The 17,412-nt window shown below is 41.2% G+C and overlaps 1 protein-coding gene across 6 annotated transcripts; it reads left to right on the forward strand.

Annotated features, from left to right (window-relative positions):
- The first annotated feature begins 1,878 nt into the window (after positions 1–1,878).
- sox1a (SRY-box transcription factor 1a) lies at positions 1,879–3,033 on the forward strand. Of its 6 annotated transcripts, XM_085920075.1 has the most exons (3): positions 1,879–2,503; positions 2,567–2,713; positions 2,792–3,033. In XM_085920075.1, exons 1-3 carry the CDS (start codon positions 1,879–1,881, stop codon positions 3,031–3,033), a joined length of 1,014 nt encoding a protein of 337 aa, XP_085776201.1. The 6 variants fall into 6 exon arrangements, with proteins under 6 accessions (XP_085776201.1, XP_085776200.1, XP_085776198.1 ...); XM_085920074.1 differs by having other exon boundaries at positions 1,879–2,717; positions 2,802–3,033; XM_085920072.1 differs by having other exon boundaries at positions 1,879–2,523; positions 2,581–3,033.
- Positions 3,034–17,412: the final 14,379 nt, after the last annotated feature.

Here is a 17,412-nt window from a genome sequence, read left to right on the forward strand (position 1 = left end):
CTATACAGAACATCTAATTATAACATTGACATTCAAAAGTATTATGAATGCCTTCTATGGGGTGTAAAGACCAAACGGTTTGCCCACTTTATGCAGCAGAATAAGTCAGTAACTGGATGAGATTTTTGTTAAGAATTGTTCTCCTGTCCATGTACATTGCATGACCCCTTTGATCGTGTGACATATAAGAGTAAATATTAAGATAATCTCAAATGATTGTAAAGTGGTTAAGTCATTCGTGTCAAGACAAGAAGTGGACTTGTTTTCTTATTTATTTCAAAATAGTGGGTTAATTGGACTCAATGGAGTCACTTCTAGGGATTGGTCGATTGAAATAGCGCAAAGGTAGTCAATCGCTTGTCTTTAGAAAAGTACACGACCCACAATGCAGTGGGCAGTGACACTTGCCCCCATCCAGCACCTCATGCAGCGTTCTGTTCGTGTCCATGCGCTGGTAACTGGAAAAATAGAATTACAACACGAGTTCATTTCTGTCCCTCATATATACACTTTTTGTATACCCTTAAATAGTCTATGATGTGTTTTTAAAGGATTTGCCTGTGGAATAAACTATTAGTATCTGCAGACTGTCTGTTTTAATTTAAGAAGTTTGTAAAAAATTAAAAAAATGGCATTTACAATTTTTCCAAGTGCTTGTTTTATGTAGCGTGACTTCATTTCCAGGAGCTCAAAAACATTTGGAGTTTGCTCACTAAGGTTTATTGCATGGCCATTGCCCTGTTACAATTGACAAACGAAATCTAAAGTGAATATCAATTATCTTGTTGGTATTTGGCTGGCATTGGCAAATATCTGTCTGTCTGTCTGTCTGTCTGTCTGTCTGGCTGTCTGTCTGGCTGTCTGTCTGGCTGTCTGTCTGGCTGTCCAGCTAGCTAGCTAGCTATCTAGCTATCTACTCCCTACCATTTTACCTACGAATGAAGGTCAATGGGATCCTAATACAATTAAAAAAATAAAATTTAAATTACATTAAAAGTCTGTAAGAATAAAAAATAATGTGACCCTTGTGAGAGGAAGCGGTTTAGGAAATGGATGGATGTAAAAAAATACAGATGAAAAAAATAAATGGTTAAAATCAACAGTTTGGTGAATTCTTAAAAAGAAACAAAAATACTTGAGACTCATTCAGGAATTTGTTTCACCCATGTTTTAAGCTATCCCTACCACTAAAATTGAAGCACATGTATACCAATGGCAATTTCAATTGCACATTTTAGTGAAATCTCTGAAAACAAACACAATTTGATTTCAAGTGTATTTGGTGGTGTATGACAACCATATTGCTATGACGTATAGTTCAATTCCACGATGCCAAATAGACGTTCAAAAGCAATTCTAATTTGTACAAACAAAAACAAAACACTTACTTAAGAGTGGAGTGAACCCAAACTCGATTATTGTTGTAGTTGCTGCTGTTTTTGTTGGCATTTACTTGATTTGTCACGATGCACAGTCTTTGGAAATGTTTAATTCCTTATGTTATTTGTGGTACCGACACCCCCCCTTATACTTCATTCCACTTCTGCCGACGTGTTGTGCTTCTGGAGTCAGCTGACCCAACATATGCAAATGAGGCCGCCAGCTTGCTCCTCATTGGCCGCCCGCGCCTCATTTAAGTGCTGTCAGTGCGCGCGTCACATGGCCGCCGCTGCAAGCAACTTGTCAACTCCGAGTGGCTCCAGTGTGCATTCTGTCACAGCGGATGTGAAGCAGGAGGGCGACGGCTTGGAGAGCCCTTGTGGGAATATTGCTTATGCTTTGGCGCGCTTTAAAGACTCTTGCAGCCAATCTGGTAACCCAACTTGTTTTGAATTTGCTTTTTCTCGCTGCTGAAGTTTTTCCAAACAAGCCGCTCGAATGTATAGCATGATGATGGAGACCGACCTCCACTCCCCCGGCCCCCAAACCAACACGGCCGGGGGGCAAACGGGGCCCAACACGGGTTCCAAGGCGAGCCAGGAGCGGGTGAAGAGGCCCATGAACGCATTCATGGTGTGGTCCCGCGGCCAGCGCAGGAAGATGGCGCAGGAGAATCCCAAAATGCATAACTCCGAGATCAGCAAGAGACTGGGGGCCGAGTGGAAGGTGATGTCCGAGGCGGAGAAGCGGCCCTTCATCGACGAGGCCAAGAGGCTGCGGGCCATGCACATGAAGGAGCACCCGGATTACAAGTACCGGCCCAGGCGGAAGACCAAGACGCTCCTCAAGAAGGACAAGTACTCGCTGGCCGGCGGTCTTCTCTCCGGAGCCGGCGGCGCAGGAGTGGGTTTGGGTGTCGGCATGGCGTCCTCCTCGGCGGCCCAGAGGCTGGAGAGCCCGGGTGCGTCCCACGGAGGATCCGCGGGTTCCGGCTACGCGCACATGAACGGCTGGGCCAACGGCGCCTACCCGGGCCAGGTGGCTGCTGCCGCGGCGGCCGCTGCCATGATGCAGGAGGCGCACCTCGCCTTCGGCCAGCACCCAGGCGGGGGCGCGCACCACCTCAACCACCACCACCACCACGCGCACCCGCACGCCCACCACGCGCACCACCATCACCACCACGCACACAACCCGCAGCCCGTGCACCGCTATGACATGAGCACGCTCCAGTACAGCCCCATCTCGAACTCGCAGAGCTACATGAGCGCCTCCCCGTCCGGCTACGGCGCCCTCAGCTACACGCAGCACCAAGGCTCCGGCGTGTCTTCTTCTTCCTCCTCCTCCTCCTCTTCGTCGTCCTCCTCCGCAGCCGCCGCCGCCGCAGCCGCCGCTGCTGCCTCCTCCTCCATGGGTACACTTGGCACGCTGGGCTCGCTTGTCAAATCGGAACCCAGCGTGAGTCCCCCGGTCAGCGGAGGCCCCCACGCGCGGGGCCCCTGTCCCGGTGACTTAAGGGAGATGATAAGCATGTACTTGCCCACTGGGGAGCCGGCGGACCCCGCCATGCAGAGCCGGCTGCACGCTTTGCCGGCGCATTACCAGAGCGCCGCGGCCGGGGTGAACGGGACGGTCCCGCTCACACACATCTAATCCACTTCGAACCCAATCATTGGAAGTGCAAAGGAACACATAACCAAATATTTACCTCTTTTCTAGCCCCCTACCTTGCAAGAACTACCTGTATTTTGTACAGAATGTTTATCACGTGTAAATGAAGGCTTTTTTTTTTTTCGAGGAGGGGGCATAAAACTGCTGATTTTTTGGGTTATCATGGTATTATATCATCGTTTCCAGTCTAATTTACACCTGGTGCACCTTAGGCTCCCCCGATTTTTTCTTTTTACTGTAAGTTATTAAAAATGTTATTACAATAATACAAAAAGTGCTTTAAAATAAATGGGTACAAAAAAAATCCCCGTTTTAATATTTAAAGCGTTTATGTTCCAACCCCGCGTTTTATTGTTGTAACACTCTCCATTCTTATTATTGTACAATTGTGAATAATTTTAATATTTCAAAGAAGGATGACTTGGCAACGTGCTGTTGTAATTTATGTGCTTTTCTGCTAGTGAAAAGCCCTGACTACTGCAATGATAAAAATTGAATAAATTTCACAAAATGTTGCTTTGAATTATTACGAAAAATGACTGTTTGAATCTGAAAATGTTTCAAATGTTTTTAAATTTTAAGCCATGGATGCCACGAGGTTTTAAACGGCATTAATTGCTCGTGCGCAATTGTGCGTAAAACTGATGGAAAATCCATCCAAATAATGATTTATATTTTTAGAATGTTTTGTGATAACCAACTTTTTTTGCGGCATTTAAATTATAATAATTATTTATTTCATTCTATCTTGCTTCCTTGTCAGTGCAAATAGGCCAAAATGATTTTATTCACTTTTTCTTGCAGTGTCCTCAGTAAATGTCATCATTAAGGCCTCATACGACAAACCACCTGTTAATGTTATTGACGGTATTAAATAATTTCTATTATTATTATTTTTTACTTTCGCGGGGTAAGTCACTTTATTTTTTTATTGTCTTTACTGGCAATTTATCCAAACTGGCCTTTACGTTTTTTTGTTTTTGTTTGTTTGTTTTAGTTTTTTTTTCACAATTGCTCTCGACTATAAATTTCAAAAAACCTTCAAACCTTTAGGCCAAATATTTGTTATATTAACCTAGAATAAGAATGTAAATGTTTGATTTTATTTAAAGGGTCAATGAATAGATGATCAATTGCATCATGGTGTTTTTTAAAAAAGGACTACTTTACATTGAAAGAAAAAAAACAAACAATAAATTTGCAGCTAAACATGCTTTGTTCCGTTTAGTCTATTTTAATTTGATCCCAACACTGTCGTTGTAATTATAAACTCAACTTGCGAGTGACATAGGTAATAATTATGGTATTTCAAATATGATTAATTTCAACTGGGCCAACTTTTAAAGGCGGGAAAAGTCTGGGGACAAATTGCATGCTGGGTGATTGACTATCAATTTCTATCGAGACGTCGATGACAATTTGCCTTTTATTTCAAATTTTCCCCAAATATTAATAGACGCTCATGCCAATTAGATAATCATTTTCTATATTTTTTCATAATGAAAACTGAGTACATTGCGTCATAATTTTTGTGACAGGCCTGCAGCTGGTTTTGACATTTACATGCTAGTTTTTTTTAATTGCCTGAAGACTAATACTTGCAAATGAGGGTAACTTTATGCCTACTTATGCATTTAAAAAAAAATCAATTAATGTGAAATCCATCGTTAAAGGGCGGCTTGGTTGTTTCACACTTGATGATCAAGACTGAAGCGTCTTGTCAATTAAAGCTGCGAGGCCTCGCCTATGTGTAAGAAAATGTCGTTGAACGTGGTGTGGATTGAAAAAAAAAAAGCAAATATTTGGAGCCATTGTGCGTCTTTTTCGTAAAAGACGGTGGGATACAAAGCACGTTTAACCCGTGTAACTGACACCTCAAGGCAGGGGGAAAGCGTATGTATGTGTTTTGAACGTTGACCATTCCTAATAAATCTCTGCAAATGTGCGCCACTATTATCTTGTATGCATGCAGGCCACTGATATATTCCCTGCTTGGGCTCCCGTTTGCTTAAAGCCCCGATCCCTTCCACTGCCATGTCCTAAATGGGGATAATTAGCGTCACTTTATCACGCCTCTGCATATTTTCTGCACGTCTCCGCCTCCCCCTTTTCCCTAAAAAAAAGAGAAAGGGGGGGAAAACAGGCAGCAGCCTGCACTGCTCTGTCACAGAAGATTATGGAGACAGATTGCACAGAGCGAATGTGGCGGGCGAGATTAGCGCGGAATAGAGAAAGCAACTGGGCCAGTGAATGCCTCCGAAGGGGCCTTATCGTGCAATTACACGTTGACATGTTTAACAATCTTGCTGCCTCTTAATCCCGCGGTGCTGCTGCGCTATCTGAGCGCGGCGAGAGCACCCAAACGCCGCACCGACGTGGAAGAGCGTCATAAAAAATAAAAGTTTGCTGGGAATTGCTTTATTTGGCAACTTTTGCCCTCAAACAATGTTTTTTTTTCTGTCACTTGCAATTTCTTGACACCGTATGTCGTTTTATCGAGACATCAAGAAGTGACGAGTCAGGGAACCCACCGTTGTTGTTGTTGGTTTTTTTTAAAGGTCACACAAACACAAGATAAAAATGTTGTCAGCCCGCAGGCTTGAATGTAGATGTTACAACTTCCATTCCTCCTGCTTGAGAGTGATTGTGGAGCATCACTGTTGGAATTTGGCAGCCCCACACTGAGACACCCTCTGCCCCTGTTTTCTAAGCAAGGCCAGGGCAGTGTGAGGTTGGGAAGTTTTTCCACTGAATGGCTCCCACAATAGAGATTACAAGCCCCAGAAGATTCCTTGAAGGGGACGTAGGGGTTATAAACGATGCAGGTGTGAGAGGCTTCGGGGTGACCCCCTCCGTGCAAGACAGTGCTCACACCACACAAAACCTCCGCAGGAGGAAGGAAGAGAAAAGAAGGTTTGAAGAAAATGCTTTTGGAGAAGTTGGTGTGAAAAGTTTGCGTGTCACCAAATACAGTCGTGCCCCACCTCTCGCCTCAAGCTGAGACTCACCCTCAACCCGAAGGAGAAAAGACGCTGTAGAAAACGGATGAATGATAAATTCACCAGAAACCAGTTATGGGCGGTGAAGTTCATGAATGCCTGGTGAGGCATTGAGTTGGCTAAGTGAAACACACAGTGGCGTATTTGCCATTAAAATAGTTGCATGACTTTGAAAAGGAGTGACTAATTTCTCTTCATTCATTTTTTTTATATATAGCATACTTTTCACGCATTTTGTTTTAACAAAAAGGGAGAGGACACACATGGAGCAGGGAGACCAAATGCAGCTTGGACCAGGGTTTATTGAAGGGAAAATGTAGGATAAGGGGAACAGACAGCGGACAAACTAACACGACGACCTAACCAAACCAACAACTGGAACGACCGACAGACTGGGTCACAAAAACAGAACTGACGGAGATGTGAGACAAGAAACAAGAGGCAAGCAATAATCCGACAAGGGCGTGACACGCAGACAGGACTTAAATACGCGACAGGTAACGAGAGGCAGGTTACTGTGATTAGTACATAGATCATGGGCACACAGACACACGGACAGAAACTATGACAATATACACATAATGGACCGACATAATGGGACGAGTCGTGACAATGTCACCCTTTCAGGTGCTACTGATCAAACCTAAATAATTGAGCGGATTTTCTTGATGTTATTTTTATTTCTCATGGAAACCCTAACATTCATGCTGACAATGACTGTGATTTGACACTGTTTAGAATTTCCTCCATCTTGATGAATACCTCAATTCCAGCTGAAGACAAACGGGTCCAAAGTATGATCAGCCAGCACTTGGCAGAAATTCCTGCAGCTCCTTCAATGCTGCTGTTGGCCGCTTGAAAGCCTCCCTGACTAGTTTTCTTCTTGTCAGTTTTGGACGGGTGTTCATTTTTTTGGAATGTATTTTCTCCATCATCACTGTGTTCCATTGTTTTTTTTTTAATGCCTTGTAAAAATAGATATGTATATTATACCTTTCTTCTGACTGACACCTTCAAACATTGGAATATATCTGAGCTGTGAAAGTTCTATGCCAAGCATGGCTTGTGCTGTAAATGGGATTTCAAAAATGTCAGGAAAGCATGCTCCATATGAACTTTATTTGGAGCTAATTAGAGACGTTTTAAAATAAGAGACTCAATCTGGCTTTTATTCGAAAACAACACAACTGCATTTGTATCTAAATTCCCAAGAACTCGTTTTTTCCAAGAATTCTCATTGCGTCTCTATTTTAAAGTACCATCTACTTACCAGTCTTCATTTGGCCCCAAGTAAATCACCCCAGATGAACATTTTGACAAAAGTAAATCTGAAGTAAATCTTATTTATGTATTTGTATTATGTATATGTATTTGTTCTTTGGCCCCAGCACCATTTAAAAGTTTCACACAAGAATGTGTGTATGTGTGTGTGTGTGCGTGCGTGCGTGCGTGCGTGTGTGTGTGCGTGTGTGTGTGTGTGTGTGTGTTTGCGTGCGTGCGTGCGTGTATTCCTGCTAACGGTCATTTTAGCAGTCGATGGTTATTAAAAAATGAGTTCAATGGTGATTTAAAAATGAAGGATGCAAGGTTCTAACAGGTATTCGTGATGCCAAATTATCTTTTTTTTTTTTAACTGCGAGGTCAATAGGGGAATAACTTTTTTGGGGGACAAAAATGCTTGTCATTCTACTTTTCCTTGCATCCTTTTTCAGAGACAACAAAAATGAATCAAAACAACTCATTGAGTCTAAAATGTCAACATACCATGTTTTGAGATCAGTAAAATAGCTTCCACATTTTCATCTTGACCATAAAATCTTATCCAGGAATAATTTTGGGTGTTGCTTCAAGTTTGTGATTTTTCTACTGTTTGCAGATTTCCCGCAAATGTCTAATGTGCTTATGATCAATATCCTCATCATGGGAGGCCCTACAAGGTAATACAACAGAGAAATGAGACAGTGGAGGCTGCACTCTGATTCAATTAATTGGTAAACTTATGCCATCATGTTATGCATCCTTTTCCCACGATTCTGCTATATATTAGGGTCCGATGCTAGCACTCTACATCAAAACCTAAAAAAAAAGAAACACATGGTGTGAAGAAGCATGCCCGCCTGAAAAAAACTGACAGAATGACAAAAGGCATCAGCTATGCAAAATGCCACAGAACATGTCAGCATCATGCTTACACAAGAACATAAAAAAAAGAAGCACAAATGATTGAAAGCGTTGATTTTTGCTGTACATTTATATTGAGAAAAAAAATCAAAGTTGAAAAAAAGGAGCACAGAGCAGGACAATATACGACAGACAGCCGTTGTATGTAAATGTCTGACAGAGAAGCACACAGTGGAGGCAATGAAAAATATTGTAGCAGAATAGTGGTGAGATGCGCAACACAGTGATATAATTAGTCCAATCAGAGTCCCGACTTCTTTGGAAATCAGTTGAAATCTCATCTCAGTGTTTGCATGCCAATGGTGCCACGTGTCAAGTGGATCTGATTGGGCGATAATGGATGAAGATAAACAGAAGGTTTATCCAATCACCATCTAAGTTACAAAAAAAAAAAAGTCAAGAATTGAAGAGAGATAAAGGCAGAGGACCTACACAAGTCAGAGTCCACCAGAGCACTAATCAGACATCTACAGTGGTGCGATGTAACTGAGTCATATCTGCATGACTGTAGCTTTCAGTCAGGAGGTGTCATCAGAACAATTCAGGTTGGAAATGCCTGGCCATCTCATCCTGGCCTGCAGCTCAACTCCTTCCTGCTAGTCCAGAGCCAGCAAGACCTTTATGTTCTGTTCCCTCTAGCAATGGGTAAAAGCAAATAGAGTTAGTCATTTGGTCACAGAATAAAAATATACTCTTAAATCAAGGTACCACCGTATAAATTTTAAGTGCCGTAATTGCAGTAAAAAAAAAAAAAAAAAAAAGCTTGTTAGCTGAATCATGAGTCATAAAGAGCAGGCGTGTCCGTGAACAAGGATAATGGCATCTGAAATACATCTGCATAAAAAAGAATAAATATTTTTCCGACATGGAAATTTTTCAACTCGAACAAGGTCAAAAACATATTCTTCGAGGGAAAGTATATGAGTATATGAAATCCATCTGAAGTGTCGTAATTAAACCCAATCAAATAGTCATCTTCATTGCAGGCATGTCGCCAGTTTACAGCTTGCCTTTTTCCAACAACGGCTAAAGGCAAGATCATTGTATGATGATCCTCTGTGTTTATATTGATGACACTGATGAAGACTGGAGTCTTTTGAGGTTTTGTTTTCAAGAGAAAAAAATGACACCATCCAGTTGATGTTTACTTTACTGAGGTGAGTGGAGAATTTTCAACACATTTATTTTCATATCTCTGATTTTTTTTCTTCCAAACTCTACATCTACATTCTACATCTAATGTGCATATTTCTCAAATTTCAAGCAGTTCCATGGTTTCTAAATGGCTGAAGTATTTTTTGACAAAAACAAGTCTTTGACATAAAATACCCCAAATATTAAGAATTATAGGACATTATACTATCATTTCATAGGCAGGCCAAGCTTTATTGATCAAAATGGGGTTTTTTTTACGCAGTAATCTGCTAACACTGGCTATGCAAACTTACCTTGAGGAGACAGATCGTCGAATGTGAGCGTATCACTAGTGCACACGTAGGGAAGCCACCGGATGCTGTAAAGGATTTCTCCTCCCTCCTGACAGGCGATCACTCTCAAAGCCACAGCAAAGGTTAATGAGGGGTCAAAAAAAGTTCTGATAAGAAACATCCCCACCCCTCTCCTTTTTTTGTTTTTGTTTTTTTTTTCTTTTACAATGCCCGCTGCAACCTGCCACGCGCTGATAGCACTTTGAGCTGGTTGACCTCTGATCCCAAAGGGGTGAGGTGAGAAGTGAGATAGGAAGCAAAGTGAAGGATGTGTGAGGAACTAGTCAATGGCTCCTAATGGCTCTAAACCTACTCTATTTGCTCCCGCTGCTGTTTTAGATGCTTGTCGCCTATCAGACCGTTTACATTTGATCCATTTATAATTTCATTGATAACCCACCAGCTATTAGCTATTGAGCTGGATGCACCCTGTGTGATTCCCCTCTAATGATTAGATAAATGTTACGACACTGTATTTTCTAATCCAGTCGCTGTTGATTTCTCGTGTGTGTGTGTATTTGTGAGCGTGCGTGTGTGTGTGTGTGTGTGTGTGTGTGTGTGTGTGCGTGTGTGTGCAAGTGTGCATTTATGTAGCCACAAAAATATTGGAAACATTGCTTTCAGCGAAATGTTATTTCTTTTCAATGACAAAAGCGTAACACAGAAGTGATTCACATCACAATTCGGACCATTTTGAATTGGAGACCAGGTGTAAAAAGACGTTCTTAAGAGCCAAATGTGACAACAATGCGCCTAAGTAGTTGAATAACAGTGGTAGAATAAGTGGAGCAGTTTTGTAAAGTCACAGCTTTCATTCATGTTGAAAGACATTAACTAATATAAGTGTGTTACGTCCATCCATCCATCCATCCATCCATTCATTCATCCATCCATTTTCTGTACCGCTTGTCCCCACGGGGGTCACGGGCGTGCTGGAGCCTATCCCAGCAGTCATCGGGCAGTAGGCGGGAGACACCCTGAACTGGTTGCCAGCCAATCGCAAGGCAATTGGAGTGCTCAATCGGCCTACCGAGCCTGTTTTTGGGATGTGGGAGGAAACCGGAGTGCCCGGAGAAAACCCACATGGGCCCGGGGAGAACATGCAAACTTAGTTTGTTTGTTTTTGTTGGTCGAGTGTTTTACTTGACCAACAAAAACATGGATTCACTGACGTAATCTATGATGGTCAATTTTTAATCTTCTTGTTAAGTGCAAAAAGGAGGCTGACCACTGTAAAGAATCAATCCAATGATATAAAAAGTCTCCACACCCTTGTGCAAATACAGTGTAGTTGTAATATGGAGAAATTAGACAAAGAAATAATTTCAAAATATTACTGTGACCTAACCCTTTAAAAATGCTAGGTAAAAAAACAGCCCAGTTTGACTTAAAAATTTGGAAGTTGGTTGTACTGTATAACCGCTACAGCTAGTATTTTTTTTAGCACATATGTAAGAGAAGGGAAGTAAAACTGAACAATGGTGGCAATGTGGGTGCATAAATGCACACACCCTCTTCTAATTGGATGCTGTGGCTTACATGGTCCACAGAGAGATTTCACAGCATCAGAAGGATCCATCTAAATGATATAAGTAAGAAAAGAATTTCCAATATAATAAGTTAATTTTGTCATTCCAAAGGGGCTTGGTGCAAACACAACACTGCTCATTATCAAAAATCAAACAAACAAAACACAACATAAAGCATGGTGGTGGCGGCATCATGTGCACATTTGTGCAACCACATGGTCTCAGATTATTTTTACTTCTTTTTTTTTTTGCCAATTGACTTGATGGGGATCAATGTATCAGTGTCATTTTAAAGATCATATTTACATCCACTGTACATGAAAAAACACCTTGATAACAATGTGGTCACAGTGGAAGTCATTACAGTGGTTCCTTGGTGTTTATGGCAGTAACCGTATTCAAGACTGCGAACACTGTGTAATGAAATATGATGTAAAAATGTCATCACACAGTACAAAAATGGTTATGGATTGTTAGTCATGCTTTTCATATAAGTATTGACTAGAATTGCAAGTTTACAGTATGTGACCCCAAAACAATGACATTTCAAATTTATAGTCCACTTAAACATAATTGGCTAACAGAATATTTTAAAAGTGGAACGGAAGTATACACATGCACGTATAAAAATAAGACTGTGTGTAACTTCCACTAACAAGCCTGATTAAATATACCAAGCCGATTACTACTTTCCTATTAGCTGGGCTTTGACACAATATTCAGTCATATAGCTGAGGATACAGTCTGCCTAAAAAAAAAAATAATTAAAAAATCAAGTCAGTGAATTTGTAAATGGCCAACAGCAGAGAGTCGCTATATTTACTCAATTTGTTTGTGACCCTCCAAAAAACAACCATCCCCCTTTCCATGTCTAAATCATTCATCATGGCAAACATGTTTGACCATGGATATGATGTGGGAAGATGTCAGTTGTGGTTCTCATCTTTCCAATTTTGGATTTATTTCATTTGGCTTACCTGATGGTGCAAACAATCCTCATTCCCACTCATCTCCGCAAAAGCATGCAGCATGATAAATAACAACAACAGTAGTGTCTCCAAAATCCCCCCGCCCCCCTCCTCCATCATTTCATTTCACTGGAGCCAGCTCCTCGGTCTTAATACTCTTAGTCCCTCTCTTGGCATGTTTTCCAAGAACTGGCTGTATTTCCACGTCTCTAGACGCCATCAAAATTCCTGTAATGAATATTCGCGCAGTCCAGAGTGTGTTTCATGAGCCGTTTGACCCGCTCAAAGCAGCCGTGTGCGAGATCCGCCGCTTGCGTTTGTCAGAGGTCAAACTCATCTGCTGCCGCAGCAAATGTTTACATGTGCTGTACAATTGTTACAGCAAATTTGACCTACTACTCTAAATAAGATGCTTTTGTTATTCATGTTTACAGGAGTGCTCGGTAGGAAATTCCTTGTCGTAGCGTCTGACCAATGACCGACATCACAATGGCCGAGGAGGAAGCTTTCCAGACGTTTGGGACATTTGAATCCATTTGCATTTTCACACCAATTTAATTGAGCTGAATGGATTAGTTGAATTTGTTATTTAATTTATCAGTTTAAAAAAGGAATTCTCTTGTGTTACAAAAAAACATCCTACTATTTTTGATCACAGATCTTAAAGTTCAGGGTTTAAGTCTGTCAGCCGGGATGGGCTCTAGCACCGCCCGCGACAGGAACAGGATAAGCGAACAGGATAAACGGTGTTAAAAATAGATGGATGGATGAATGGATGATTGGATGGACGGACAGATGGACGGACGGATGGACGGATGGACGGATGAACGGAAGGATGGATGGATGGATGGATGGATGGATGGATGGATGGATGGATGGATGGATGGATGGATGGATGGATGGATGGATGGATACTTTAATTGCTTGCAAACAAGTTGGGTATCCGCAGCGTCTGACTAAAAGTGTTCAATCAAACAACCATAGAAAGGTGTTCTAAGCTTTTGGGGGAAAATACTGTCTTTGAACAATTGGTTCTGGATCTTGCTCAATTGTGCGATCACAATGAGGTAATTGACTTAACAGCTAGTCAGGGCAGAGATTGGCCACTTTCAAGCCATACCCAGACATCACTGTTTGAAACACAGTCATGCCAAAGCCAAAAGGTGTTAGCGATAGCCGTCTGTACATATGTACATGTGTAGCGAATGAAGCGCTCCCTCCATGAGTGAAAATCTTGTTTTTGTGTGATCTCTTTTTTCCCAACCCTCTGTGCATTTCTTCAACAAGTAGAAGCTGTGTTTAACAACTAGCTTCGCATCTGTCGTCATGGAAACAACAGCCGTACTTACCATTAGCTTCAATGAGCCTCGCTGGCTCGCTTGCGTAAGGCTGGGCCACCTCAGTAATTAATTAACTAATTTGACTCAAACTAAAGTGCAATAAAAGCGAACACCTCATCACTGGGCCCAAATTTCCCCCTACCTCTTTACAGAACTATTCCTTCCTCATCAATGTAACCCCCACTCTCTGTTAACAACTTTGGCATCATTATGGACTAGAGTCTCTCATACCAATTGCTTCTCAACTACACCACAAAAACATCCATCCATAACTGTCTAATTCCTTCTTTTTCACTTTTGTCGCTAACTAGAGGTCAATAATCTACGTGAGGCTGCCAGGTATAGCCAGGTACCCGACTGTGTATACATGGAGAATGACTGATAACATCTCTTTGGTCCTGCGTTCTTTCCCTACAGTCTCACAAAGGCTATTCTTGTCAAGGCACAGTGTTTTCAAATAATAATTACAATAAAGTTAGAAGCATAAAATACTGCCAGACTTTTTTCTCCAAAGATCATAAGTATTTATAGTCAGTCTAATAGTCATATAGACAGTTTCAACATATCTGACGAAAATGCTCCCCATTTTATCAAACACAGTCGGTCTTACTTTTACTTGTTTGTGATCGGGACTGGAATATTTTTTATGAAAAAAAAATAAATAAAAGGTGGCTCTGGGTCTACATCTATATGCTGTATACCGTAATTTTCGGACTATAAGTCGCTCCGGAGTATAAGTCGCACCAGCCATAAATTGCACAATAAAGTGAAAAAAAACATATATAAGTCGCCCTGGAGTATAAGTCGCACTTTTGGGGCATATTTATTTGTCAAAATCCAACACCAAGAACAGACATGAACGAGCAACAACAGGCTAAACGATAGGTATGCTAACGTGACATAAACACAAACGAAGAGCTGAGAACGGGCCTGACGTAACATTCAGAGTTATTCTAATAACTATTACAGAAATAACACGTTTATAACAATTAACTAAGAAAAAAAATGCGACTTATAGTTCGAAAATTTACGGTACGTTTAAGAACAAATATTTTTATCATCATTTGTTTGTCTCTTTTGATACGTGCTCAATGAATAGAAATTCATTTTTGTTTAAAATTTGGCCAGAATATGAATCTTTTTGAAATTCAAGAGCATTTGGTGTGAATTTAACAGAGCATACCTGTACATGCGAATCTTGATGATACAATTGCTTGGGTGACCTATTTGCGTTTTAATATTTTCAGTATTTTTCTTAACTATCTTCAACTGTATAAAGTCCAAGGCCATGAGTGTGGCCTCAATTATTTACTGAAAAAAGAAGGAGGGTAGCGTGGGGCCGCTGCTAATGTGAGAAGGCAGCAAATGGAAGGTCTGACAGAATAATTGGTACTTGCAATTTTACCTTGCTTTATAGAGAATTTGGCTTGGATTAAAATGATGCCGCTGTTTGTTCTTATGAGAATTTGGTAGGATTTCAAGGAATCCATTCTTAGCACACTTTGTAGATGACAGAAAAAGCTTTTGATGTTTTTGTTTATTTACACCTTTACAATAAATTGATGTGATCAAGACCATTTTCTTACAAAAATTGCATTAGTATACCAATTATTTGCTTATTTTCTTCCCTGCAAAAGGTTGACTTGAGAAAAAAAAAGGTCATGTTAGCAAAACGCTAACATACAAAATCTTCATTTATATTACACAGAAATGGTTTACTTACAAAAATATTTCGTGGATGTACTCCAAATTGAAATAATACCAAAAGTCTAACCCTAACCCATATACCACATTTAACAGGAATGAAAGGAGCTGCTTTGATTGGCCATAAGTGTTCTTTGACCAGTCCTACAGCAGCACAGCCAGGCATCCAGCAGCCTGCGCTCATCTTTGAAAATAACAAAAGGTAATCCTGATTTGGAAACGCATAGCAAATTCTCCCAAAATAAACTGACGCATTTTATTCCTCAACGCTGTATGTTGTCATCAGTCGTTTTGTGGGCACATACTTCAATAATGACTCACAGTTTCACGTCACAAACTCAAGTCTGAGCAATTTGCGTTATATTGGGTATTGCAATCCAATTCACAGGAACTTTTCAATTCTTTCTAAAAAATAATCGAGAATTTTTTGGAGGAGGGCTGAAATGAATCAACCAACTTCCTTTTCATTTCAATGGGGAAAGATGATTTAAAACGCAGTGGACACCCATTATTGGCTTTGGGGCGGGGAGTGAAAATCTGCATTTAATTGACATTCATTGACATTGATAACCTTTCAATATGCGCTCTCCACAAAAAATAGGGGATGAAGATTTTTTTTTTTAAATATTAGTAAATATTATGATACATATGTTGCATGGTGACATGTGACATTTAATGACTCCTGGTGATGTTTTACACTGGTGCGCTCATGATTCGCTGTAACGGTACAAAAGAGGCGAGTCCGGTCGGGGTGCCTACTCAACGGGTGTTGGGGGACAAGATAATGAAGCATCTCAGGTGACTACATGCTGGGATTACCAGCTTGTTGGCATCATATGGCACAGACATACGTACCCATTACACATACACACATACACACACACACATGCACTTGAGAGATCCTTGGTTATCACAGCCTTCCAGATTGTTCTCAACTACTTATGGAAAACACACACATCTCAAGATGTGGCCACTCGTGCCAATACAGGCCCAGCGTTAAGAACAGTTGTCGTGGTGGTGTGTTTTTTTTTTTCCCTCGTTTTTTTTTTTAGCATCTCTAAATTCCGAGCGTTGCTAAGGTGCTTTGGGAGGGGATTAACAGAGGCTGGCGCCGATGAGCAAGCCTTGCAGATTTCCGAGCAGCGGGAGAAAGGACAAAGAAAAACGGCGTAAGAAAAGGAGGCGGAAGAGCAGGCATGAAAATAATGCGAAGAGCTTGTGAGATGATGACTTGTGAGAGTTAAAGAAGGTAAAACCTAAACAGGTATCCTAAACAACAAGTTCCAACTCTACATTACTTGACACAAACATATCAGAGTCCAATGCCAGACAGGTACCAACTTTGGAATTCAAACGAAATTTTCTGGAAAACTATGCCAAACAAAACATTTCTTTTCTGTGTGTGTGTGTGTGTGTGTGTGTGTGTGTGTGTGTGTGTGTGTGTGTGTGTGTGTGTGTGTGTGTGTCTGTGCGTGTGTGTGCGTGTGTGTGTAAGTCATTATGGTAAATGGACTGCACTTGCACAGTGCTTCACCGTAGGGTTCCCAAAGCGCTTTAAGTAGCCGAAAAATATGGCATTCCTTGTTTAGTTTGTAGGTTTCCCAAAATTGAAGCAGAACGACCCAGTGGTTAGCACGCCGACTTTATGTTTCGCATGTCTGCCGAGGTTTTATGCTCAGAATAATAATCAACCTTTGGTGCAAAAAAGTCCCAATAGAACTAAATCACTGTTGTGCATATCGCAAAGGGGTGAAATCAACTCTTCCTACCCATGAGATGTTTACCCTATTGCGCTTATCGCTATCACCTCTCTATTTCTTGCCTTAGACTTGATTCCCTCCCTCAAGGGCAACACCAGTTTCCCATCCAGCCGCCATTGTCTCTTTTTTTTTTTGTTTTTTTTTTGTCGCAACTTCAAACGGCGAAGGTGTTGGGGTCACGGCGAGGTGCCTAAAGCATTAGTGGCTGAGAACCGTCTCAGGTGTGCGTCTCCCAGCGCGTCCTTGATGACACCCTTTTCGCCCATATTTTTAATTAGCCACGGCGGAAATTATAAAGGCATGCCTGCAACACATTTTTGCGATTATTGACCCGGTGGGGAATGCTTTTTGTAACATGAAATACAATTATACCTGGACCGCCACTTGAATAGA

The sequence above is a fragment of the Syngnathus leptorhynchus genome, chromosome 9, assembly GCF_054491065.1.
Source record: "Syngnathus leptorhynchus isolate UIUO chromosome 9, UIUO_Slep, whole genome shotgun sequence".
NCBI lineage: Eukaryota > Metazoa > Chordata > Actinopteri > Syngnathiformes > Syngnathidae > Syngnathus > Syngnathus leptorhynchus.

Bases quoted from the DNA above. Each gene is read 5' to 3' on its own strand.
- sox1a (XM_085920069.1), top strand. From the start codon at position 1,879: ATGTATAGCATGATGATGGAGACCGACCTCCACTCCCCCGGCCCCCAA.